This window comes from Phymastichus coffea, unplaced genomic scaffold (assembly GCF_024137745.1).
Source record: "Phymastichus coffea isolate CEN01 unplaced genomic scaffold, Cenicafe_Pcof_1.1 PCOF00019, whole genome shotgun sequence".
NCBI lineage: Eukaryota > Metazoa > Arthropoda > Insecta > Hymenoptera > Eulophidae > Phymastichus > Phymastichus coffea.
The window spans coordinates 80541-103706 of record NW_026706830.1 but is presented as its reverse complement, the minus strand read 5'-3'; the positions used below and the strand labels follow the sequence as shown (position 1 = coordinate 103706).

Genomic DNA, 23166 nt, shown 5'->3' with positions numbered 1-23166 from the left:
GTCGATGTGCATCCATAGTGCTTAAGAGCTTTCTACTGCTGCTTTTAACCCCTTGTACCATTTTGCTCTAGTGTACTATATTCTGCAAGTTCACTAATGGATGGTAGGTGAGTGCAGGGACCATAGCAGTATACACTCAATTTTTGTATTAAATTCTGCTCCTTGCATGTTTGCCATCTCTGCACTAATTATAATTAAGTATCCTCTGGATATGTATAAACTAAAATACGGCTTACTACTCTATCAATCTTTGTGCAGACCTAAATATAAATATAGTTTTCTCATTTGCGCTACATGTATACATGTCATTTATACCTATCAACACGCTTTGGAACCATCTAAATAAATATAGGACCATTTTCTTTATTATTACTTAAAATTGAATTACAATCTATCTATCAAATTTTGACCATAAGTAAATGTGATAGCTATGATGATAAGTGAACATGATATGAAACATAATACTCCAATAAGTATGCTGTATTTGCTTTCAGATTACTTTGCATATTATATAAATTTTAGTTTAATTATATTTTTATTAATATATGTTTCTTGAGTTTAATAGTAGTGTGACGTGTGAGGCGATCGTTGAGATCGCTCGGCCTGTTCGCCTGCCTCTCTTCTGCGTGCCTTTCCCTTCGCCACTGTTTAATCGATGTCTTGATCGTTCGAACCAAGTCTCAACGCTATAAGTGGCTTTGTTTCAGGTCTAATTCCTGATAAGGGTCGGTGGTCGGAGCGGCTGAAGTATTGCTTGGCGTAATCCGCATATGTTTGCGTAGCCGGCGGCGCTCGGCCGATTTTGAGGATTGTAGAGATGGGCGATAATATGCCGCGGAAAGCGATAGAGTGCGAGTAGGACTGGTCTGATCAGCATTGCGACAAGAACCAAGTGAGAAAAACCTAATCACGAGTGGTGTAGAGACAACAAAGAGGGGCGCAAACGGAGATTTGCCTTCCCTTGTGGAAACGTGGAAACGACGAGGAAGTCCACGACGAACAACAGCCCCTCCGCTGCTAGGAATCACGGACAATAATCGGAAAGGCAGGCAACGACTGCTACCAAGGCGTTAACGAGCGGCAGAGCAGCAACAGCAGCAGCTAGCTAGATCTTCGGCGACGCCCCTCTCTCAGATCAGGTACTTTTGATATTTTGGTGCGCCCTTCGCTTCTTTCTGTCGCCGAAAACCATCGGGACTCGAACCTGCAAACCCAAGCAGAGACTGTACAGATCATGGAAATTCCTCAGGGGCAGACAACGGACGTAACGGTGGAGCCCTGGCTATGGATCGTTGCAGCCGAGGAGCTCGGAAAGGACACGGCCAAGGAAGAAATGATAATAGAGCCGCGCAAGAAGAAGCAGAGGCGTGGCGGCCGCCTGGCCAGGACGGCGCGGTTAAGAAATTGTTGGACGAAGTAAGGCAAGAACATGAAGAAACCAGCTCTCACCAACGGAATGTGGAGATAGTCTTACGGCGTACTTCACCCGGTCGGAGTGATGACGCTAGCGCGGCCAACAATTCGCGGCCAACGATTCATGGCCCTTCCCTTGAGCCTCCTCGCCCTCGTCCCGAAACTAAGAGTTCGGCCGCCGACGACTTATGGACGGGAGTGCAGGTCAAGGAGTTGGGTAGGCTGGCTAGGGCAGTCGATTCTAGCCATCCGACTCCAGCCAAATACATCAGGATTGTGCGGCTGCGATACTTCGCGCTGCAAAGTTGCACTACCAAGAGTAACCTCGAACATAAATTAATAGACTGATGAGTAGGAGTAGGATGTAAATTTGGCAAGTTCTGGTAATGTATGAATGTGTATTTATGTGTGTAGATGTTACCCTTTCTGTTTCTCCTTCATCCCGACGAATGCCCAGGACATCCAGCGTTGATGCTTGGAAGAGAGATTGAGAGAATCGTTGGACTTGGGAGAGGGAGTGTGATGAGTGAGGCGATCGTTGAGATTGCTCACCCTGTTTGCCTCTCTCTTTTCTGCGTGCCTTCTCCTTCGCCGCTACTACATCGTTGTCTTGGTTATTTGAACTAAGTATCGATGCTCGATGTGGCTTTGTTCCAGGTCTAATTCCTGATCGGGATCGGTGGTCGGAGCGGCTCAAGGCTATAGGTGAGATAAGGAAAGAGAGAGAGAGAGAAAAAGAAAGAGTGATAGTGTCGCCTGGCGTGATTCGCACATCTGTGCGTAGCTGGCGGCGCTCGACTGATTTTGAAGATTGTAGGGAGAGGCGAGAATATGCTGTGGGAAGCGGGAAAGCGCGAATAGTACTGGTCTGACCAGCGTTGCGACAATAGCTAAGGGAGAAAAACATAATCACGAGTGGTGTCAAGATAACAACGAGGGACATAAACTTTAAATAATTAGAGACGTGACGTTATATAAGCTGATTCTTAATGCGCGCCATGAGGTCGCTTAAGAAATAAAACGCTAATTATGTCACAGTAGTTATTGTTGTCTTGAGTAGTTTATTGATAAGTTTATTTGAATGGTTTTATAGTCTCGTGATATATTATTTATAAAATATTTTACTTTCTTCTTTTACTGATTTTATATGAAAGTTATTTGAGATAATGTCGTTTGGTGTGAACCATGGAGCCCGTATGATATTTCGTAGGAGTTTCGATTGAAATCGTTCCAAGATCAGTTCAAACTGGTTTGAGTACAGCTTTGTACAGCAATACCTTATTTTCAGTTGATAGCTTCCATTTTTCTCCTATGAGCCAGTACATTTTCTTCCATTTCAATCTCAGTTTACGTTATCAAGTATGTATTATTTTTCGCGGCTTTGAATCGTACCACGCGCATTTTTAAATTTACAAATGATTCAAATATACAGGGTATTTCATTTTAATCCGACCAAGTGCATAACCCAGTATAAAAACAAACGTTATAAAAAAATGACCTTTACAAAAGTTGTAGGGAACTGAGTGGGCTACCAAATGCTATCATCAACTTTGACCCTTAATTCGATTTTTAAGGTCATCTGAAGGTCAAAGTGCTTTTTTAATTGGAACCCCTATTTTTGACCCCGGAAACGTGTAGAGTGGGAAAAATGACATCCTAAATGATATTTCACATTTGTATTTATGATCTGAGAAAGTCAAGTGAAGGTCAAATGCTCAAACCGTTCGCTTTTAGTTATTCGCTCCGCAATAAAGAGTGCTAAAGAAGCGGTAAAAAAGTTCAAAGGTAGAAATAAAATACGTATACCACGTATTTTACCAATTCCAAAAGCTGTGGGTAGAGCTCTTTCTTTTTCAATTCTATTACTTGCTACTTTGACTGCTACTGGTGCTTTCGCTAGAGACGCTGCTTCATTGGCAAAAGCTACCAACAGTGCTAAGGCTGTTGAAAATGAATTAAGAGGTTCATAAACATAATAAGATTATGGAACGAATTGATATAGGTAAAGGTCTTTACTTAAAACACATAATATCAGTTGTGGTATGCATTTCAAGCCATATATCAATGGGAGAAGTCTAAGAAAAAAACCTCGAAATAGCTTTACCTAATCGTGCACTGGCAGATCTAGATATGAAAAAATATATTTAATTAATGAAAATTGATGATTTTTGAAGAGTTTTCATGCGTAATGCCTTGCCAGCTAATGAACCTCGCTATCTAGAATTGGCTATTATAAAGTACATGATAAAAATAGTCCAGGTACTGCAACGGTAGTCGATTTAATTAATCGAACCGTTCGCGATTCTGCTTCTCGCGCGTTAGTTCTAATAGTTAAGAGAGAGAGAGGGCGCGCGATCTTTTGAATGAGCAGTTACGCCTCAGCTGTGAACGCGAATTTACGGCCGAATTGTGTCGCACTTACTTTCGCCAAAATAAAGCTTCCTTGGGACAATTACGTGCGTGTGTGCAACGATAGTATTGCAGCAGCAAGCAGCGGTGCAGAAGTAGCAGATTGCAGCAGATAAAGGCTGATCGAGGCAGCGCAGCTGATAATCGAGGGGCAGCGGCAGTTGATATTTTTGCAACAACAATTACGGCTGATCACCGTAATTGCACCGCATGGTAGGTGCATCTTCCGTCATTATAAGCGATACAAAATACATTCAGTATTTTGTCTATTCGTTATAGCGTTATTTTTTGTATTCGCGTCGAGCGTTAGTTCGCGGTATAATTCGAATCTTCTCTCTCTCTCTTTCTCACCGAATATAACTAATTGTAAAATCCTATTCGCGCGCGTTAGTCTTTCGGCCCTACAAAGACTGTAGTGATTTTTTATTAATTAAAATCTGTTAAATTTATTCGCCATTTTCGTCATTGAATTTTCCTAGTAGCTTAAGTAATTGAAAAAGGCTTAGGTTTTAATCCGATTACATCTAGAGGATTAAGAAGATTAGAAGTAAAGTCGCTCACACTTAAAACTCATCGAGTGTCACAAGACACGTGACTTAAGGTGAGTTCAACTCCGTTTGAAGAAGACAACTGGGATAAATCATCTGACGTTAAGGCGAATACACGTACTATCATACGTGTTTAACGGAGCGGTGTTTGCTCTGCATCGTGGGAGTTTGTTCTTAAATAAATTTCCCATTTTTCAGATAACCTCCCCCATTACAGTACTCATTAGGTAGCTTACAAAAAGAGAGGAAATGAGGTTATATACTTTGATAGTTTTGGTAACTTTCAACTAACTATAAATTTATTACTTTATTTTGCAGTGGATAGATTTAAATATAACCACGTTAGATATAAAAAATTAAATACTTACCATTGTGATCATCTTTGAATACACTATTGTTCAGTCCTCGGCCTTCATTTCCGAATTTTCCCCTCAACATCAGTTTTTTTGTCTGGCTGGCTTCTTTTCCGCTCAAATCGATGAGCCCATGGTAAACAGTTGTGAAGTCATGACTTTACAAAATTTGACATAGTGAGACAGAACGCTCTGGCGCTCTGAGCTCTAGAATAAAGATCGGTACGCACGATCATTCAGTCTAATAATTCTAGCAGCTCAAGGGAGGCATTTTCAGTGATCTTTCCAGGGATTTTTCCAGTGGCCTTTAGATAGGCTTTTCCAGTCGCCTTCCCTGAAGCCCTTTAGTATGACTTTCCAAGGTTTTCCCAAGAAGACTTCGTAGACCTATCAGTATTTGTTGCCAAACCTAAAGAGTTTTTTAAAGTTTTCCAAAGACTTTTTCAGTGAAATAAAAAATTGATCAGTGGCAACATTCTTAATCCTATTTTAAGTCAACGCCTTCTGAACTCAACCGTCATCAAGATTTGTTTATCTTTCATCTTCACCAAGACTCAATATGATGATAAGAAAGTTATATCACACAGTCTTGATAATGAATAACTATACTATAAAAAGTTGAACAGTAAAGAATGAAAGTTATTTGTTCTACGATCGTCATGGAAAATACACTGACATTGAGTCTCTCAGGAAAATCATTTGTCTTCGAAACAAATTATTTTTCGCTAATCGAACTACTACCAAATAAAAGCTATGTACTTGGACTAGTAGAGCTATTGACATTTAACTCGGTACCAAACATTGACGTTGGTAGTAATAAATTTTGTATTGAAGGTCAAGAAGAAATCATTTTACCGACTGGTAGTTATGAGATTTAAAATATAGAAATTTTTTAAGAAAGAAGTCTTAATATCAAAGAATATATTATTTAGCCTGAAACCAAATAACAATACTCTACGTAGTGTTATTCAATGCAGTCGCGAAATAAATTTTGAACCAAAGGGGTCTATCGGATCGATTTTAGGCTTTCCTGCACGTAAACTTACTCTAAACGAAACGCATAGTTATAAATTACCAGTGACTATACTAAAAATGAACGCTTTAGATGTAAGGTGTAATATTATTACAGCTACTTACGTAAACGAACATAAAGTTGCAAGAGTTGGCGACCTCCGTGCGCCTGGGCCGAGCACTGCTATTATTATTTGAGGGTTCTATCCCGGTGAAGAAAGCCGGCGCTGACTTTCACAGGTCAACCAATCGCTCTGGCTGGGAGAGTATGAGAGTGACATAAGAATTTACCGAGAATTTAAGTTTAAAAGGCGATCTCTTTTATTACACCTTGGAACACAAAACAGGCTTACAACAATTTTACAGCGAAACATGAGCGAGCGCGCTCGCTCAGCCCGGATCGCAACAAATCTTAATCGAATCACGCGAGTGAATTCGCGTTTTTCTAAAAAAAATCCACGATCAATTTAGACGAGCACGAGTTGGCGCGAGAGAAAAAATGCTCAGAAGAGTGATTTATCAGGTATCGACGACTCGTTGATGGAGAAGCGGCGTCGGCGGAAGCGAAGTCCTGCTGGCAATGGTGCCCTGGTAATGACCTGCGCCGATTTGGGAGCAGCCGTAGTGCTGCTGGCGCTCCTCGGATGTGGAATCTTGGCTTTTGGTCGACTTCGGCCTTAACAGACAATTCTAGATGCTGGCGTATAGGTGACAAACGAGCACCAGGGTTGACTCTACTTCCTTTGTGTTGGGCAGCTCGTCAGACAATAAGTACTCATGTCGATTGACTATCGATTCGGCGGTCTTCTTAATACTCGGATAGCGTCTCACTAACTTTTCTTCTTTTCACATGTTTTTTTTTGCTACCACGCGCCGCTTCTGTTCCCTTTCTTTCTTAGCCAAAATCTCCATCGCTATCTCTCTCCCTCTCACTCACTCTTCTCACTCTCGCTCACGGTGCTACTTCGTCAGCCGCTACGCTCCCCTCTCCTGGCCCTGCAACGATAGGGCATATACTTCTTGTCATTGTACGTGCTCGGTCTCTATGTTCACGCGAAAAGAGTGCCACGCACAGGGCCAGCGAACTCGTTGTAGCCGTGTCACAAAGTGCACACTATACATGAATTTTTTCCAGTCGCACCACCTGGATATAAGATTATAAAAGTTCCTTCACACGTCATTTATCTTTCAGTCAACGTAAGAAACATTGATCATTTACAGATACGTATTGTTGATTAAGACAGAAATCTAGTAAACTTTCGTGGATAAATTATCACTGTACGATTGCGTATAAAAGCTATATTATCATAATGGGTATTGTACACAACAACAAGTATGTTACGATAGGACGAAGGTAATTTAATAGATCGAAATGTCAGACAGAGATCAGTCAACAGCGAGCTATCCCAACGCTTACACCTCGCAACATTCAGTTTGTGATACTATTCTTTAAATTTAACGCGTTTTGGGGAAATATAATTCCCACGAGTTATGTAAAAGCCCGTGCCCAAGCGCCGTGTCACAAATTATTTAAAAGGGGAAGGTAAGGGAGGCTCTTTCGCTCCTCTGAACGGTGACGATGGGCCTCGTCACTAAATTGACGTTTTTAGCTTTAGATTGAGAGGAAGGGAATGACGGGCGCACACAATGATTACTCCCGATAACCGTTAACAATATTTATTCCTCTACGTTTAATAATCAAAGAGCGACGACGGGAATTTACGCGTCGTCCTCTACGGCCGCGTGCCTGCGCAAGTGCGACCAATCGCACGGGGGCACGTTACAATAATTTGAGAGGATTACAAAGGAGGGACTCGCTTTGCTCGCCGATTTAGCCGTGCTCGTGGAAAATCGCGAGCACTTCGCCGACGCGTCGGACACTCGCGAATAGAGAGAGAGAAAGAGAGAGAGATGACCTGACCTGGTGAAGGCTGCTGGCAGGAATCGCTGCTAGTGCTGCTGGCAGGAAATGCTGCTGGAGCGGCTGTTGGCAGGAAATACTACTGTGGGCAAAAAGTAAGGTGAATTTTCAATTTAAACTTCGCGGGCTTAACATTTCGGGCTAGTTCTTTTTTTCTTGAGTTGGTAGGACTGCGAATGACATCTGGGACAAATTTCATGTCAATGTCATCATCAGTAATATATTTACGCTTGTGTTTACCAAACGACCAAGAGTGCATGTTTCGATTTTTACAATGTCTGATTTAATTGAGCAAAGAAGTGCCATCAAATTTTGTTTGCGGAATGAAATTTCGGCTGCGGAAACGTTGAGGATGTTGCGGAAGGCCTTTGGTGATTCTACCATGTCGCAGAAAAATGTTTATAAGTGGTACAAAGACTTCAAAGAGGGTCGAGAACGTGTTGATGACTTGGAGCGCTCCGGACGACCATCGACGTCAACAGATGACCAACACGTCAATAAAGTGAAGGAATTAGTGCTCGAAAATCGTCGGTTGACTGTTAGAGACCTTACTGATATGATCGGAATATCATAAGGATCTGTGAAAACAATTTTGAAAGACCATTTGGGCCTACGAAAAGTCAAATCTCGTTTGGTACCGAAAACGCTCAATTTCTTGAAAAAAAGTCGCCGCGTTGATGTGTGTGAAACAATGCTTTCTGACTATCAGGACAAGCTCAAATGCATGATTACGGGAGATGAGACTTGGATTTATGCTTACGACCCTGAAACAACCGACCAATCAAGCGAATATCGTGCTAAAGGCGAGGCCAGACCGAAAAGAGCACGTCAAAGTCGTTCAAAAATCAAGGTCATGATGACAGTTTTCTTCGATTTTCGTGGTGTGGTGCACTATGAATTCCTTCCACCCGGCCAAACTGTTAATAAGGAATATTATTTGAGCGTTATGCGTCGTTTGCGTGAAGCAATTCGTCTAAAAAGACCAGAATTATGGGCCAACAACTCTTGGTTTTTACATCACGATAATGCACCATCTCACACTGCACTCGTTCTTCGTGACCATTTCGCCAAAAATTCGACGCATATCGTTCCGCAACCACCGTATTCGCCTGATTTGGCTCCGTGTGACTTCTGGCTATTCCCAAAACTCAAGAGACCACTCCGGGGAACGCGTTTCGAGTCGATTGAGGAGATAAGAGCTGAATCGAAGAAGGCGCTGATGGCTATACCGGAAAGGGACTATTTGGCATGTTTCGAGGATTGGAAAAAACGTTGGCATAAGTGTATTTTATCGGGAGGGGATTACTTCGAAGGGGATGACATTGATGTAGAAGAATAAATAAAGATTTTTCATTTTACAAACAAATTCACCTTACTTTTTGCCCACAGTAGTACTACAGGAACTGCTGGCAGGCTTGCGGCAGGCTCAAATGGATTCCACGATGCCTCAGGTGTCGATAGAAATCCTCTTCGGGCTGTACTGTGCTCGGCCTCGTCTATCTCCTTTGTCTCGTCTTGACTATTTGATTTTCTCTCGTGTGCGCACGCTTGACCATCAAATCGACTATCTCAAGATCTCGGTTCGAACTCTCTCCGCAACCGTTCGCGCGCCAGCTCGAGTAACGCCGGCGGCTTCGCTCTCGGGAGCGGATCGCCGCGGGTCACTCGCGCTTGTTAACTCTCTACTCGCGACGCGTCAATCTCTCTCTCTCTTCTTCTTGCCACAGCCGCTCTTGCTCCTAATTGGCTCCCAATGACGATGTCCTGCTCAGGTATTGGCGCTGAAATAAAGCGGTGCGAGCATCGGTATCAGTTCGTAATTTCTAAACGCTCGCCAGGGCAATAGTGAAGGAGCGAGGCTGCGAGAGAAAGAGGGAGCGAGCCAGACAGGGCCGGCTATTCTAGCCAGGGCCCCGTCATAAGTTCCTAAAAAGTTTAAAACTAAAAGTTATCGAAAATCGTTCCCGTGGTGGAAAGTATCTTGCATATTAGTTTACAGCAAAATAGACGAAATTCTAAACATTCATTCTGGTGTCGTCTTGGACGAGTCGATAGTTCATTATGAAGTTTATACACATTAATCTTATTTTTTATCACGTTACAAAAATAATGATGAAATTCGTATCGGTATACAACATCAGAATATATCCTTACTTCTATCTAGCAGTATGATTCGTATATATAGTGGATTAACTAAAGAAAATGGTAATGCAGTAGAAAAAATTAAAATGGTTAATAACGTCATCTGTTATTTGTTTGAGGATATACGATATGAGATAAATGTTATTGAAATAGATAAAGCTAAAAATGTTGACTTAACGAGTCTTATGAAGAATTGGTTATCAATTAATCTAAGTCAAAGTTTAATTGCTGAAAATACTGATTGGATTAGTCATAAAAAAGTGGGGCTTACAAATGATTCAGGTTATTTTGATGTTTTTATTTCCCTTAGTATGCTATTAGGATTTGCTGAAGATTATCGAAATTAATGCCATACGTAATAACAGCCGATAGAGAAAAAATCAAACTACTTAATCAAATTGGTCGTTATAGAGTTGTAACGACTGCGGAAAAACAAAAGCGAAGTGCGTACAGTACTCGTCGTGCACCTCAGTCTCTGTATGGAGCCCAGATGTTCGCAAAGCAGCCGGACTGTGTTCTCTTTTTTTTTTGAAAGTTATTAAGTTTGGAATTCGTATCAGGTTACAGAAATTTTCTCTTAGTTTTCACTTTTCAGAGTGCTTAAAATTTAACATGGAAAAGAAATATGAAACTAATTATTCTTCTTTCAATGTTGAAATTTATACCAAATTATGGACAAAATTTACAACATTCAGATATCTCTCATGCGTTTTATTATTAGAACTATAGTTTCGACGTAAATCACTGAAAGCCAATAAAAATATCGACGTTTTTAAATAGAATTTTATAACTAATTGATTTTATTTTATTATAAATATTGGAAAATTTCTTTTGTAATCACGTTATATAAATATTTGATACAAAATGATATAATAGAAAAATTTGAATTCAGTAAATACAATAAACTATAGCTTGCAACGGTAGTCGATTCAATTAATCGAACCGTTCGCGATTCTGAATTTCGCGCGTTAGTTCTAAGTATTGAGAGAGAGAGGGGACGCGCGATCTTTCAAATTAGCAGTTACGCCTCAGCTGTTGTTACGAGAGGATATCGCCGGATTTTTATTTGCAAAGTTTTTCTCGCCTAGTGATAGTTTTACCAAGAGTAATTACACGCGCGAGTGCAACAAAGTGATCGGCAGATTACAGCATCACGGTAGCAGCATATTTGCAGCTGATAGGCGGTACGAGACAGCGCAGCCGATATAACAGTTCCGGAGGCAGTTGATACATTTTATTGGCATCAACAATTACGGCTGATCACCGTAATTGCACCGCAGGGTAGGAGCACCTCCCTTTATTATCGCGTGTCAAAATATATTTATTATTTTGCTCAGCCGCGTTAGCGTTGATAATTTTGTATTCGCGCCGAGCGTTAGATCGCGCCAATTTTCGTATCTTCTCTCTCTCTCTCTTTTTATCATCGAAAGTGAATTAATTGTAAATCCTATTCGCGTGCGTCAGTCTTTCGGCCCGACAAAGACTGTATAGATTTTTTTATGAATAAACTTTGTTAAACTTATTCGCCGATTTCGTCATACGATTTTCCTAATAGTTTAAGAAATTGAGATAGGCTTAGGTGTTAATCCTATTACGTCTAGGGGATTAAGCGGAGAAGGAGTAACGTCGCTCACACTTCAAACTCATCGTGTGTCACAAAGCACGTGACTTAAGGTGAGTTCAACTCTGCTTGATCGAAGACAACCAAGTTAAGTCAGCTGACGTTAAGGCGAATACACGTACTAACATACGTGTTAACGGAGCGGCGGTTTGCTCTGCATCGTGGGAGTTTGCTCTTATATAAATTTCCCATTTTTGCAGATTAATCCCCCCGTTACATGGCGCCCAACTAGTATTAAGACCCGTATCGTGCGAATAGGATTGTGCGTCGAAGGTAATCGACGCACGAGAGAGAGAGACGATTGCGCGAGCGCTTAGGAAGGTTTGAGCGGGTGGTAGAGCGAGATCGTGAGCGGTACGCCCTCTGCTGGGGAAAAAACGAAACCACTTCGAACCTTTGGTTAAAAATTGTTAAGATTATTGTAAAAAGGGCCGAAAGCGATAATTATTGATAGGTCGAAGTGATTTCAGATCGTACGGGAGAATCAGGTGTTAACCCATTTCAACCATAGTTTGGTGTATAAAGGGGGGTTGGTAACACCTGATCAACGATAAAGCAGAGAGCGCGACCCAAGCGTGCAGTCCAAACATTAGCCAGGCGGGGCAAGCAAACAGCAGGCTCCGACCTTAGGTAGGATAATTTTATAATATTTATAGAAAGTTTGCGGAGACTGCACGCGCTCATAATCTCCTTTTAAAAGGCCTTATAAAAGGAGGCATTAAAAGTAGTGACACTAAATAGTGTACACCCCGCTCATACCTTGGGTGATAGGAGGCGGTAGTGGTCGATTAGGCCGAAATCTTAAACCTCAACCGCATCCTACACCCGTGCGGAGGCAAGATGGCTCTGTTGTCAGCTCAAATCGACAATTGGGCATTAGAGCTGACCTCCGCACAGCGCGAACATTATTTAGCGGATTTGGAGCTGCGCAAGGATGGAAGTGTCATCCAACAGGCGGCTAGGCTTGGGAGATGGTTGCTGGGTGAGTACACCGCCACAGATTTCCAAGAGACCACGCACAGCAAAGAGGTAGCGGGGCGCAGGAGGCGATCCCGACAAGCGTGGCTCGACACAGTCTGTGACGAGTTGGAAAACTCCACCACGGATGATAACAGCGACCATCCCCTCAGGATCATCAATAGGGGGGGAATATCATTGACTGACATGTCAAGGACATTCACCTGCCCGGATGAAGACTCTGAGGGTGAAGCCAGCCGCCAAGAAGAGGATGAACTCATCCAGAAGGCCCTTAGTACGCAAGAGCAGGAGAAGGAGGAGAGGAGACGGAGCAATCCGGACCCCAGGGCGCAGGAATCCTGCACTCGGAAGGAACCTCAGGAAGAATTATCCTTGAATGAAGCCTTCCGAGAGATAGAGTATCTGAAGGAGGGAATAGACCATAATCAAAAGTTGGTAGGTCGAATCCTAGAAACCCTTCAGACTCTACAGGGATTACAGGTGTGTGCGGAGCGCGAGGCGCAGGACATGCGCATACGAATTCGAGAGCTGGAAGACGCAATGCATGATATGGCCAGTGCTAACCGTCCTTCTCAGCGTGACTCGGTTCAACCGCGCTCCGGACGTAATGTGGACTTTCAGGACACATACACCTGTCACTACGACTCTGGGATTCCGGGGAGTACACCGGCTCCCCCGAGACCAACACCTAGGAGAAGGGACGTCTCCACACCGGAAGTCCTCCAACGAAGAGGAGGTGAAGAGGATTCTGAAGTCTATGGGAGATCCGCACCCGTTCGACAGAGGAGTCGAAGCGGATCATCTGGCACCGGACATCAGATATTCTCAGGGCTCTCCACAACCCGAGATGTTGGGAAAATTGTCCGCGGATGGAAATTGAGGTTTGCGGGCAGTAGGGCACAGAGCGTAGATACGTTTCTGTCAAGGTTGGAGGATCTGCGCGTAGGTGCAGGACTAACTGACGACGAAGTGCTTTGTTCCGTATCAGAGATCCTCGAAGGTAACGCGAGGACCTGGTACGATAACAACAAGTACCAGTGGCTCAGTTATGACGAGTTCGTCGCGGACGCCCGGGATTGGTTTGGCACAAGTACGCAACAGCAACAAAGGCTGTTGCAGGAAGCCCAGAACCGATTCCAGGGTGAGGACGAACTAGTGCGAGACTACGTGTCCAACCTGGTGGCTCTGGTCAATAGACTAGAACCACCCATGCCCTTGGAGAGGTTATTAGACCTACTCCATGCAAACCTCCTGCCAACCATCCAAATACAGCTGCGTCGGAGCGAGATGACGTCGATACGCGAATTCAACAGGAGGGCGACCGAGGTACAGAACACCTTATCTTATGGTCGCCGTCCACGTGTATTCGCTGACCCCAACTCGACGATCTTCCCTCAGCACGCCTACCAGCCGAGCAAAAGAACGGCTGGTAGTAAATCCCAAACCGCTGCAATGGCCAGCGAAGGGAAGGGGCGTGCGAAGAAGGAGGCAGATCCGCAGCGCGGACTGGGCGTGGAGAACCCCGTCAGGAGGCCTACCGAACAAGCATCGGTATCGGCTACGCAAGCTCCTACTTCTGATAAGAAGATGGAAGAACGCCTGGAGGGCATCGAGCGGATATTGCGCAAGTTGGCCGCTGACAAGCAAGCCAGCCCTCCAGAACAGCGTAAGAGCCGATGGCGTGGAGGAAGGAAAAATTCTCCTTCTTCCAGGTCTCCTGGCGAACGGCGAGAAGGTCAGAGGCGGAAAATAGACTTTACTAAGCCTCTCCAGTGTTCCGCTTGTGGCAAACTGGGTTTTAGTCGCAAGTTCTGCCCAGATTGCAACAAGGGAAACGACAAGGAGAGCGAAGAGAAGAGGTCATCTTCGCGCCTCCAGTAAATTCGACCTCTCGCTGCGGGTCGCCGATGGGAAACAGCAAGTTGTCGGCGACCCAGGGATCCAAACAAGTCCTGGGAGGGCATCAAGAGAGCCCAGGACATAGTAGTGTATTAGAGCGGAAGGCAATTGAACCCGATGCCAGCCCTCGGCAGAATAGAGCAGTGGTCATTCTGGAAGGACCAGATGGCCATATACAGGTGGTGGAGGAGGGGGAAGATTCCAGGGAAGGCCTCTCCACACAAAAAGCTCCTCTGCCGAAGGGATCCACGAGTAGGAGCCAGTCCACCGTTGTCGCGGCCGCGGAAGGAAAAAAGCCGCTGAAAGGCACGATGAAAGGAGGCAGAGATGGGACTCGTGGATATGACCCAGAGGATGAGACCAGGTGGTGGTTGCGGGTAGACATAGGTGACTTTAAAATTAGAGCACTCTATGATACCGGCGCCTCATCCACGGTCATGGGTCAATTAGGGCTGAGATTGGCATCGGAGATGGGACTCGGATTGAATGTGACCAGGGCGGGCGATGCAAGGCTTGCTGATGGACGCCCGTGCCCTATAATTGGTCACGTGATGTTCCCTTTTAAAGTAGGGGGAATCACGAAGGCAATCAGAGTCGCCATTACGCCGCTGCTCACAGATGACTGCTATGTAGGCGCGAACTTTATAAGAGAGTTCCGCGCAGTTTTGGATCCCGATGAGGATGAATTATGGCTTAAGGACGCCCAAGTGAAAGTACCAATGGAAGTGGCTGGAATTGATGGTACGGCATTTCTCGCACCGGTAGGACTATGGGAAGCCACGGAGTCACAGCTTGAAGAAATTGAAGACCTCGTCAGAAGATTGATTCCTGACGGGGGTCAGGCTTTAGGTTGTGCCGTGGGGGTTGAGCATGAAATAGATGTTGGTAATGCTCGACCCATCAAACAGAAGTACTACCCAGTCTCAGATAGAGTGCGAGAGCAAATGCACACGCTGGTCAAAGATATGCTGGAAAAGGATGTTATCGAACCAGCGACCAGCGGATGGTCAAGTCCAGTAGTAATGGTAAAGAAGGCAGATGGAAAATATAGGTTTTGTGTGAACTATCAAAAGGTAAATGCAATTACCAAACCTGATGCCTATCCTTTACCATATATGAACGACATCCTAAGACGAATAAAGGATGCCAAGTTCATATCTACGTTGGACTTGAGCAGTGCGTACCATCAAATTCCCTTAAAGGAAGAATCGCGTCCAATATCGGCGTTTACAGTTCCTGGATTAGGGCACTTTCAATTTAAGAGAATGCCCTTCGGACTGTCATACGCGGGAGCGACCTTCCAGAGGTTGATGGACAAGGTAATAGGCCCGGATATGGATCCATTCGCTTTTGCTTACCTTGACGACGTAATTGTGGTTTCGTCGTCCTTTGAGGAGCATAAGCGGCACCTAGAAAGGGTATTAAAAAGAATTCTAGGTGCGGGCCTAACCATCAACAAAGAGAAAAGTCACTTCTGTAAGACGGAAGTCAGGTACTTGGGGGTTCTTGTCAACCAGGACGGAGTAAGACCAGATCCCGAGAAGATACGCCCGATATTAGAATATCCAACACCCCGGACTGTCAAACAGGTGAAGCGATTCATGGGAATGACCTCGTGGTATAGGCGTTTTATACCCGACTTTGCCATGATCGCTGAACCTATAAACCGCCTGACAAAGAAGAATGTACGTTTCTCTTGGGAGGAGGAGCAAGAGCGAGCTTTCACGAGATTGCAGGAGGCGATGACTTCCGCCCCAATATTGCAATCACCCGATCCGAACGGTCAGTTTGTACTGCAAACTGTTGCTAGTGACAGTGGCATCGGGGCAGTTCTCGCACAGGATGTCGATGGAGTGGAGCGCGTAATAGAATACGCCAGCCGATCACTCAACAGTGCTGAGAGAAATTATACGGTCTCCGAGAAAGAGTGCTTGGCAGTAGTATGGGCCATTGGAAAGTTCCGGCCGTATATTGAAGGGCATCACTTCAGGGTCGTCACCGATCATAGTTGCCTGAAATGGCTCCACAATATGAGAAACCCCACTGGAAGATTAGCGCGATGGGCGCTAGCATTGCAAGGTAATGTCTTCGATATCGAATATCGAAGGGGGGATCTCAATGTGGTGCCAGACGCTTTATCTAGGGCCTATGAGGAGGAGGGGCTTGAAGTGAGTGCTATAAATAGTCGGCCGGAGACCACTGACGCCTGGTATTTGCAACAATACCAGGAAGTATGCCAGGATCCACACTCTTACCCCACTTGGAAGGTGGTGGGAGGGAGACTGTATCATTATCAGCCTGATGAGGATGGTGAAGGGTCCATCGACAACGATGAAGCGTGGAAGCTTGCGGTACCTAGGGAGAAAAGGTACCAGGTGCTCCAAGAAGTCCATGATGCTCCTACAGCAGGACATCAAGGACGAGAGCGTACGTTCTCCAGGGCTAGGCGCTTGTACTACTGGCCTAAAATGTATGATCAGGTCAGGGAGTACGTAAAGAGTTGCCCGGTATGTCAGCAGTGCAAGGTGGAACAAAGAGCACCTTGCGGGCTGATGGGTCGTAGACAAGTATCACGACCCTGGCAGGTGGTGGCCGGTGATATCACTGGTCCATTTCCCAAAAGCTCTCGAGGTTTTGAGTATATCCTAGTCTTTGTAGACTTGTTTACTCGCTGGGTAGAGTGCATTGCAATACGCAAAGCCAATGGGAAGACAATCGCAAGGGAATTACACGAGAGGATTGTCACTAGGTTTGGCGCGCCAGAAGTATTCTTATCGGATAATGGAACCGAGTTTAAGAATCAGGAGGTTGATTCATACCTCCAGATGAACGGCATCCAGCGCGCCTTAACTCCCGTGTACCATCCCCAAGCGAATCCCACAGAGCGAGTAAACAGGACACTCAAAACCATGATCACGTCTTATGTAAGCCGTGATCACAAGAGCTGGGATGAACACCTGTCAGAGTTCAACTTCGCGTTGAACTCGGCAACTCATAGCGCCACCGGATATAGTCCTGCGATGCTCATGTTTGGGCGTCAGCCGGTACCTCCTTTGACGTTCAGAAGAACCCAAGATCAGCAGGCCCTTGAATGTTCGGAGGGTCAGGCTGTGGAAGATTGGGCTGAACATATGGAGAAGCTTCCTAATTTGTGGGAGAGAGCTAACTCCAAGTCAAAGGAGGAAGCTGCGCGTCAGGCGGCTTATTATGACCGGAAGAGACGGCAACCCGAGTTTAAGGTCGGAGATTGGGTTTGGAAGAGGAACAGGATTCTATCTTCAGCTGCTCAAGGTATTTCAGCTAAATTAGCGCCGAAATATGCCGGCCCGTACGTGATTGAAGAGGTTTGTGGTTCCAACACGTACAGGCTAGGCAATCAGCTGGAGATCCTGTCTGAGCTCTTCCATGCCAAAGACCTTAAACCATATTACGGTCCGGGTGAGGATGAGGAAAGCGAGGAGGTCATCGAACCTCGCGAGCCGCCAGAAGAACTGCCGTCGGAGGATGCGAACGACTCCGCGAATGCGCGCGAAAATCCGGGAGGGGATTTATCAGATAGCGAGCGGGTCCAGTTAGCAGCCCCCACGGTCATAGATAAAGTTCCCACCGAGACTTCGGAGTTACCGGTATCTGCCCCAACTAAGAGAGGTCGAGGTCGACCTCGAAAGGTTCCAGAGACGGTCACCGGTCCAGCGAGGGGCAACAACTCTCCCGTGAAGGTGAATAGAGGGAGAGGTAGGCCTCGAAAGACCGTGCCCGTCGTACAAAGGACGGTTGGGCCGATAAAACCGAGCGGTAACCGACGAGGGCCAGGACGTTCCCACAAAGAATCGCGAGGGAGCGTATAACTCGGTGGGATGCGGCTATTATTAGGATTGTTTCTTCGCGCAGGGAGATTCATCCGAAATTTGTTTTTTTTGGATGTTTCAGATGGACCGGAGAATCGTCGTCGAAGAGGAGACCTTCGAGGTGGTCACGCAGATGTTGTTAGATCTGCAAATGGGCTCTGATGCGACGCAGCTTATTGAAGATCTGCGGAGCTTCGCCAGGGTCCAGTTGGAAGGGACCACCCGAAGGGATCGGCGCAATGCCTCGGTGGCAGAGGTTCTCCGGGATTCGTCGTGGGTCGCCCCAAAGAAGGCTTCTCGGGACGCTTCGACACAGACCGAGGACCAGGACAGTGTCGGACGTCCCAAGTCTACAGTGGACCAGGGGGTGCAGACCCTCAAGTCCGGCGTAACCCTTACGTCGGACAGTGCGAGCCAATGCCGAGGACCCAGGGAAACCTGTGGGGCCTCGCACTGGGTCTGCAATCATCCCCGGATCCCTGAGCAGCCTACTCTCCTCCTCGACTTCAGACACGTGCGTCTGGGGATCAACGAGGTGGGGAGTGCCTGGCGGTTCGCTCAAGAACTCCAGTCTCAGGTGCAGGAGCACCTGAGACGCTTTTTGAGCCGCCAGGGCGCAAAAGAGTTGCTCGGGGAGTGGGCAGGGATGGCTCAGCGTCAGAGGGCCTATGGAGAGGCCCTGCTGCGGGTGGATAACGGTGGATAATAATAACGGTGGATAAAGTCCTCCTCAGCGCTCCCGGCGCCGGCTCAAGAGAAGAGAGCCCCGGGAGCTACTGACGCTGGACCGACGCTCACGGTCCATGTGGACGGGCGCATGGCTCCTGATACCACCATCGTGGTCAGGTCGAAGGATGGACGTGCGACCGCCACGGTGGGAGGCGTGACCATCACCGCCTCACAGGGAGTCAGTGCCCAGCAGTCCCCTCTGACTGCTGAGCAGCCATCACAAGGACGTGAGGCTGCTCAATCTCGGTCGCAGCTGAGGGGCTGCTACATCTGTGGAGAGCCTGGGGTGACCAACTCCCAGCGGTGCCCGAAGAAGGCTACACACTGGCGCTACCCGAAACATCGCGCGCCAGGTGTAGCCAAACAATGATGTAGGCCCTGGAGGGCAAATAAATTAGCCGAAATAAAGAAGGGAGTGTTTATTTTGTTTCCTTTCCTTCTTTATTACTTTCAGGTTCCTGATGGCAGCGAATCGCGGGTATTCGTCCTGTCCGGGTAGTCAGAACTTGGAGGGGGCTGCAACGGTAGTCGATTCAATTAATCGAACCGTTCGCGATTCTGAATTTCGCGCGTTAGTTCTAAGTATTGAGAGAGAGAGGGGACGCGCGATCTTTCAAATTAGCAGTTACGCCTCAGCTGTTGTTACGAGAGGATATCGCCGGATTTTTATTTGCAAAGTTTTTCTCGCCTAGTGATAGTTTTACCAAGAGTAATTACACGCGCGAGTGCAACAAAGTGATCGGCAGATTACAGCATCACGGTAGCAGCATATTTGCAGCTGATAGGCGGTACGAGACAGCGCAGCCGATATAACAGTTCCGGAGGCAGTTGATACATTTTATTGGCATCAACAATTACGGCTGATCACCGTAATTGCACCGCAGGGTAGGAGCACCTCCCTTTATTATCGCGTGTCAAAATATATTTATTATTTTGCTCAGCCGCGTTAGCGTTGATAATTTTGTATTCGCGCCGAGCGTTAGATCGCGCCAATTTTCGTATCTTCTCTCTCTCTCTCTTTATCATCGAAAGTGAATTAATTGTAAATCCTATTCGCGTGCGTCAGTCTTTCGGCCCGACAAAGACTGTATAGATTTTTTTATGAATAAACTTTGTTAAACTTATTCGCCGATTTCGTCATACGATTTTCCTAATAGTTTAAGAAATTGAGATAGGCTTAGGTGTTAATCCTATTACGTCTAGGGGATTAAGCGGAGAAGGAGTAAAGTCGCTCACACTTCAAACTCATCGTGTGTCACAAAGCACGTGACTTAAGGTGAGTTCAACTCTGCTTGATCGAAGACAACCAAGTTAAGTCAGCTGACGTTAAGGCGAATACACGTACTAACATACGTGTTAACGGAGCGGCGGTTTGCTCTGCATCGTGGGAGTTTGCTCTTATATAAATTTCCCATTTTTGCACATTAATCCCCCCGTTACAAGCTAAACAATATTATAATTATTCGATATAATAAAACAATAACAAGTTTCGATATGGCATTGACTTTGAAATTTATTTATGTAAAATAATTCTAAGAAAGATTGATAGAATTTTGCCTTATATATAGTAATTAAACAATTCTTTGTATTTCGTTATTTATTAAGATAATCTTAAATAGACCTTGAAAATCATGTTTCTCAAATCATTGTGGATGTGAACTCTCTTGCCGTAATCTTGTTTGAATAATTATTTAAACTAAAACCTAAAGTAAAGTTATTAACAAACACAAAATCTGAAAGCTTAATTAATGATTTAGCATTAAGACACTGTAAGCTATAAAAGCTTTATAATAAAACTATGTCAGTTTGCTCAACTATTGTTTAAAGAAAATATTAACATTAAGTCAGAAATAGGGGTATACGGGGATATCTCTCGTGTAAAACTCAAAGTTCATAAGAAACGCCCCTATTATCTCGTGCCCTCGCATAAATTAGAATCTGAAAATAGGACAAAGAAATTGAAGAAAAATTTTGCGGCCAATGAAACTTTTGCCATTAACTTCACTTTTCTTGAGTTTGAGGTTGCGGAGAGAAATTTTGGATTGGGATCCAACCAACCACTTCCCAAGGGTTAATGAATCCCTCGCGTGGGCTCCATCTAGTTAGTTTACCGACTAGAGCAAATATATGAAAAGAACTAATTGAGCAAAAACATAATTCAGAAATAAAAAGTGAATAACAAATAAATTTGCTAATGTTCTGCTTCTTTTCTCTTCTACTTAATTTCGTAAGTAAATTTTTTCTGCAAAATTTAGTTCTTCAAGTAGTGATCGCAAGATCTGGCTACTACTCTATAAGATAGAGTAACTATCTTTTTTTCTTTTATTTCAAAAGCTAAGCGCAATTAGCTTGAATTAGCTTATTCAAATCCAGGTATAATTCTATCAATTCATAGTATGACGCAGTACACCTGGTTAGAGTACGAGGGGGGTCAATAAGTCTTTACAAAATCCAAGAGATGGCGCTCGTCACGCTTAAATTATGATGTTTTTGGCAAGCAATACTACTAACTAGATATCGTACAAAGTTTCAGTCCGATTTATTAAGTCGTTTTTTTGTGAGCGTTGGTTGAACAAAAAGTTATTGGTTTATTTGTCCTATCCTTTATTATAATAAGAAAAAACTAAATAGGAAACTTGATTAGGAGCCGAGTAATCCGTATGTCAAAAAAAATTATCTCAGCTTCTAATAAAGATAAAACAAATTTTTTTTCTTAATTTAAAGATAATTTCATTAATAATCGATTATCATTAAGCTGATTGTTGTAAGCTTATTATTTACGAAGATATTCTATTTTACAACTAAGCGTTTTTTATTTCACGGGTATCGGACGGTCAGAAAAAATTGATATTGATATTATTCATAGATTTAGATCTCCTAAGTAGCCTACTAGCAACAGAATTTGAAAATTATTACGTAAAAACCTCCGGGAAAGCGTCAACGTCAAAACTTTGATAGCTTATTACTAATAAACTCCTATATTGTCAAAACCGCGCTTGGGCTTGTTATTTCGGATTATTAAAAGGCATCATTCACTAGAGTTTCGAGCTTTGATAACTGCTTAATCAAAAGTTACGATGTTTTAAATAATTTCACTCTGTTCAATGATAAATTTTGTAATAATGGAAAGAAGGGAAATAGTGAGAGATGGAAATTCACTTAATTTTAATTATATTCAGCAACGTGTCGCCAGCACATTTGCTGACCTCTTCAGGCTTTATTAACAGAAAAACAACAAATTATTAACAATAAAGTTGCAAATGTAATTTTAAGGGCAAATTAGATGTATATGTATGTACCTGATTTCTCTCGTAGTCAAAGTATTATAGGCTAAAACAAACAGCTCATAGCCAGTCACGTTACAATACAGTAAGAAATCAAGTACTTCAATATATATATATATATATATTCTTCAATATATATATTCTTCAATATATATATATTCTTCATCTATCATTCCTTTCTCATCGATCTTAATAAAGGCTTCAAAATATAACTCTTATCTAGTTAAAGTGTTTTTATGTAAGCCGATGTGCAACATTTCGGATATTCTGCGTTTCTTGTAATTGTTTTCATAATCCAATATCTTAGCTTTGTCTCAGTCAAATTCGTGTGAGAGAGTTCTTCTATGTATAGCTACTACTGTATCTGAGTCAATGTTTTTTTTGTGTTCATTTAATCTAATTTTTAAGGATCGTTTACTTTCACCTATGTAGAGAGCTGAACATTGTTTGCAGTTAAAACTGTAGACAATACCAGTATTGTCTAATAAATCAGATTTGTCTTTTCCTAAACGTATGAACTTTTGTAATGGTTTTTGTAATAAAGATATTGGAGTAATGTCACGTTTCTTATAACACAAAAGAACATTTTTTAAAGACGTTGCAGTTATTTGGAATAGCGACTGTAGGTAGTTTTTGATTTATTGATTTTTTAGAATCATTCTTCCCTTTTTTATATTTATTAATCCGATTGTACGAGATGTGTTTTTTGATAAATCCAGATGGATAATTATTCTTTTTCGAGATATTAGTAACTATTTTTAAATTGCGTGAACGAAATTTTTTGTCAGTATGTATAACACCCGGTCAACTAAATTTGAAACTATATTAACTTTTTGATGAATTGTATCTTCTGAGTTAAAATTTAAAATTCTGTCAGTTTGTGTTGTTTTTCTAAACCAGTCAAATTCTAATTTATTATTATTTCTGATTAAATTTAAGTCAAGAAATGGAATAAAATTATTCTTTTCAATTTCAAACGTAAATTGTAGTCTACTATGATAAGAATTGAA

General features: G+C 43.7%; 1 protein-coding gene across 1 annotated transcript in view; it reads right to left on the bottom strand.

Annotated features, from left to right (window-relative positions):
- Window positions 1-4508, bottom strand: part of LOC131675334 (probable NADH dehydrogenase [ubiquinone] 1 alpha subcomplex subunit 5) — a gene marked incomplete at its 5' end in the record, with an annotated part of 103987 nt that extends 99479 nt beyond the window's left edge. The window contains one exon of the mRNA XM_058954265.1: window positions 4500-4508. Within this exon, the coding sequence (XP_058810248.1) occupies window positions 4500-4508 (9 nt within the window). The remainder of the gene's footprint in view (window positions 1-4499) is intronic.
- Between the last annotated feature and the right edge of the window lie 18658 nt (window positions 4509-23166).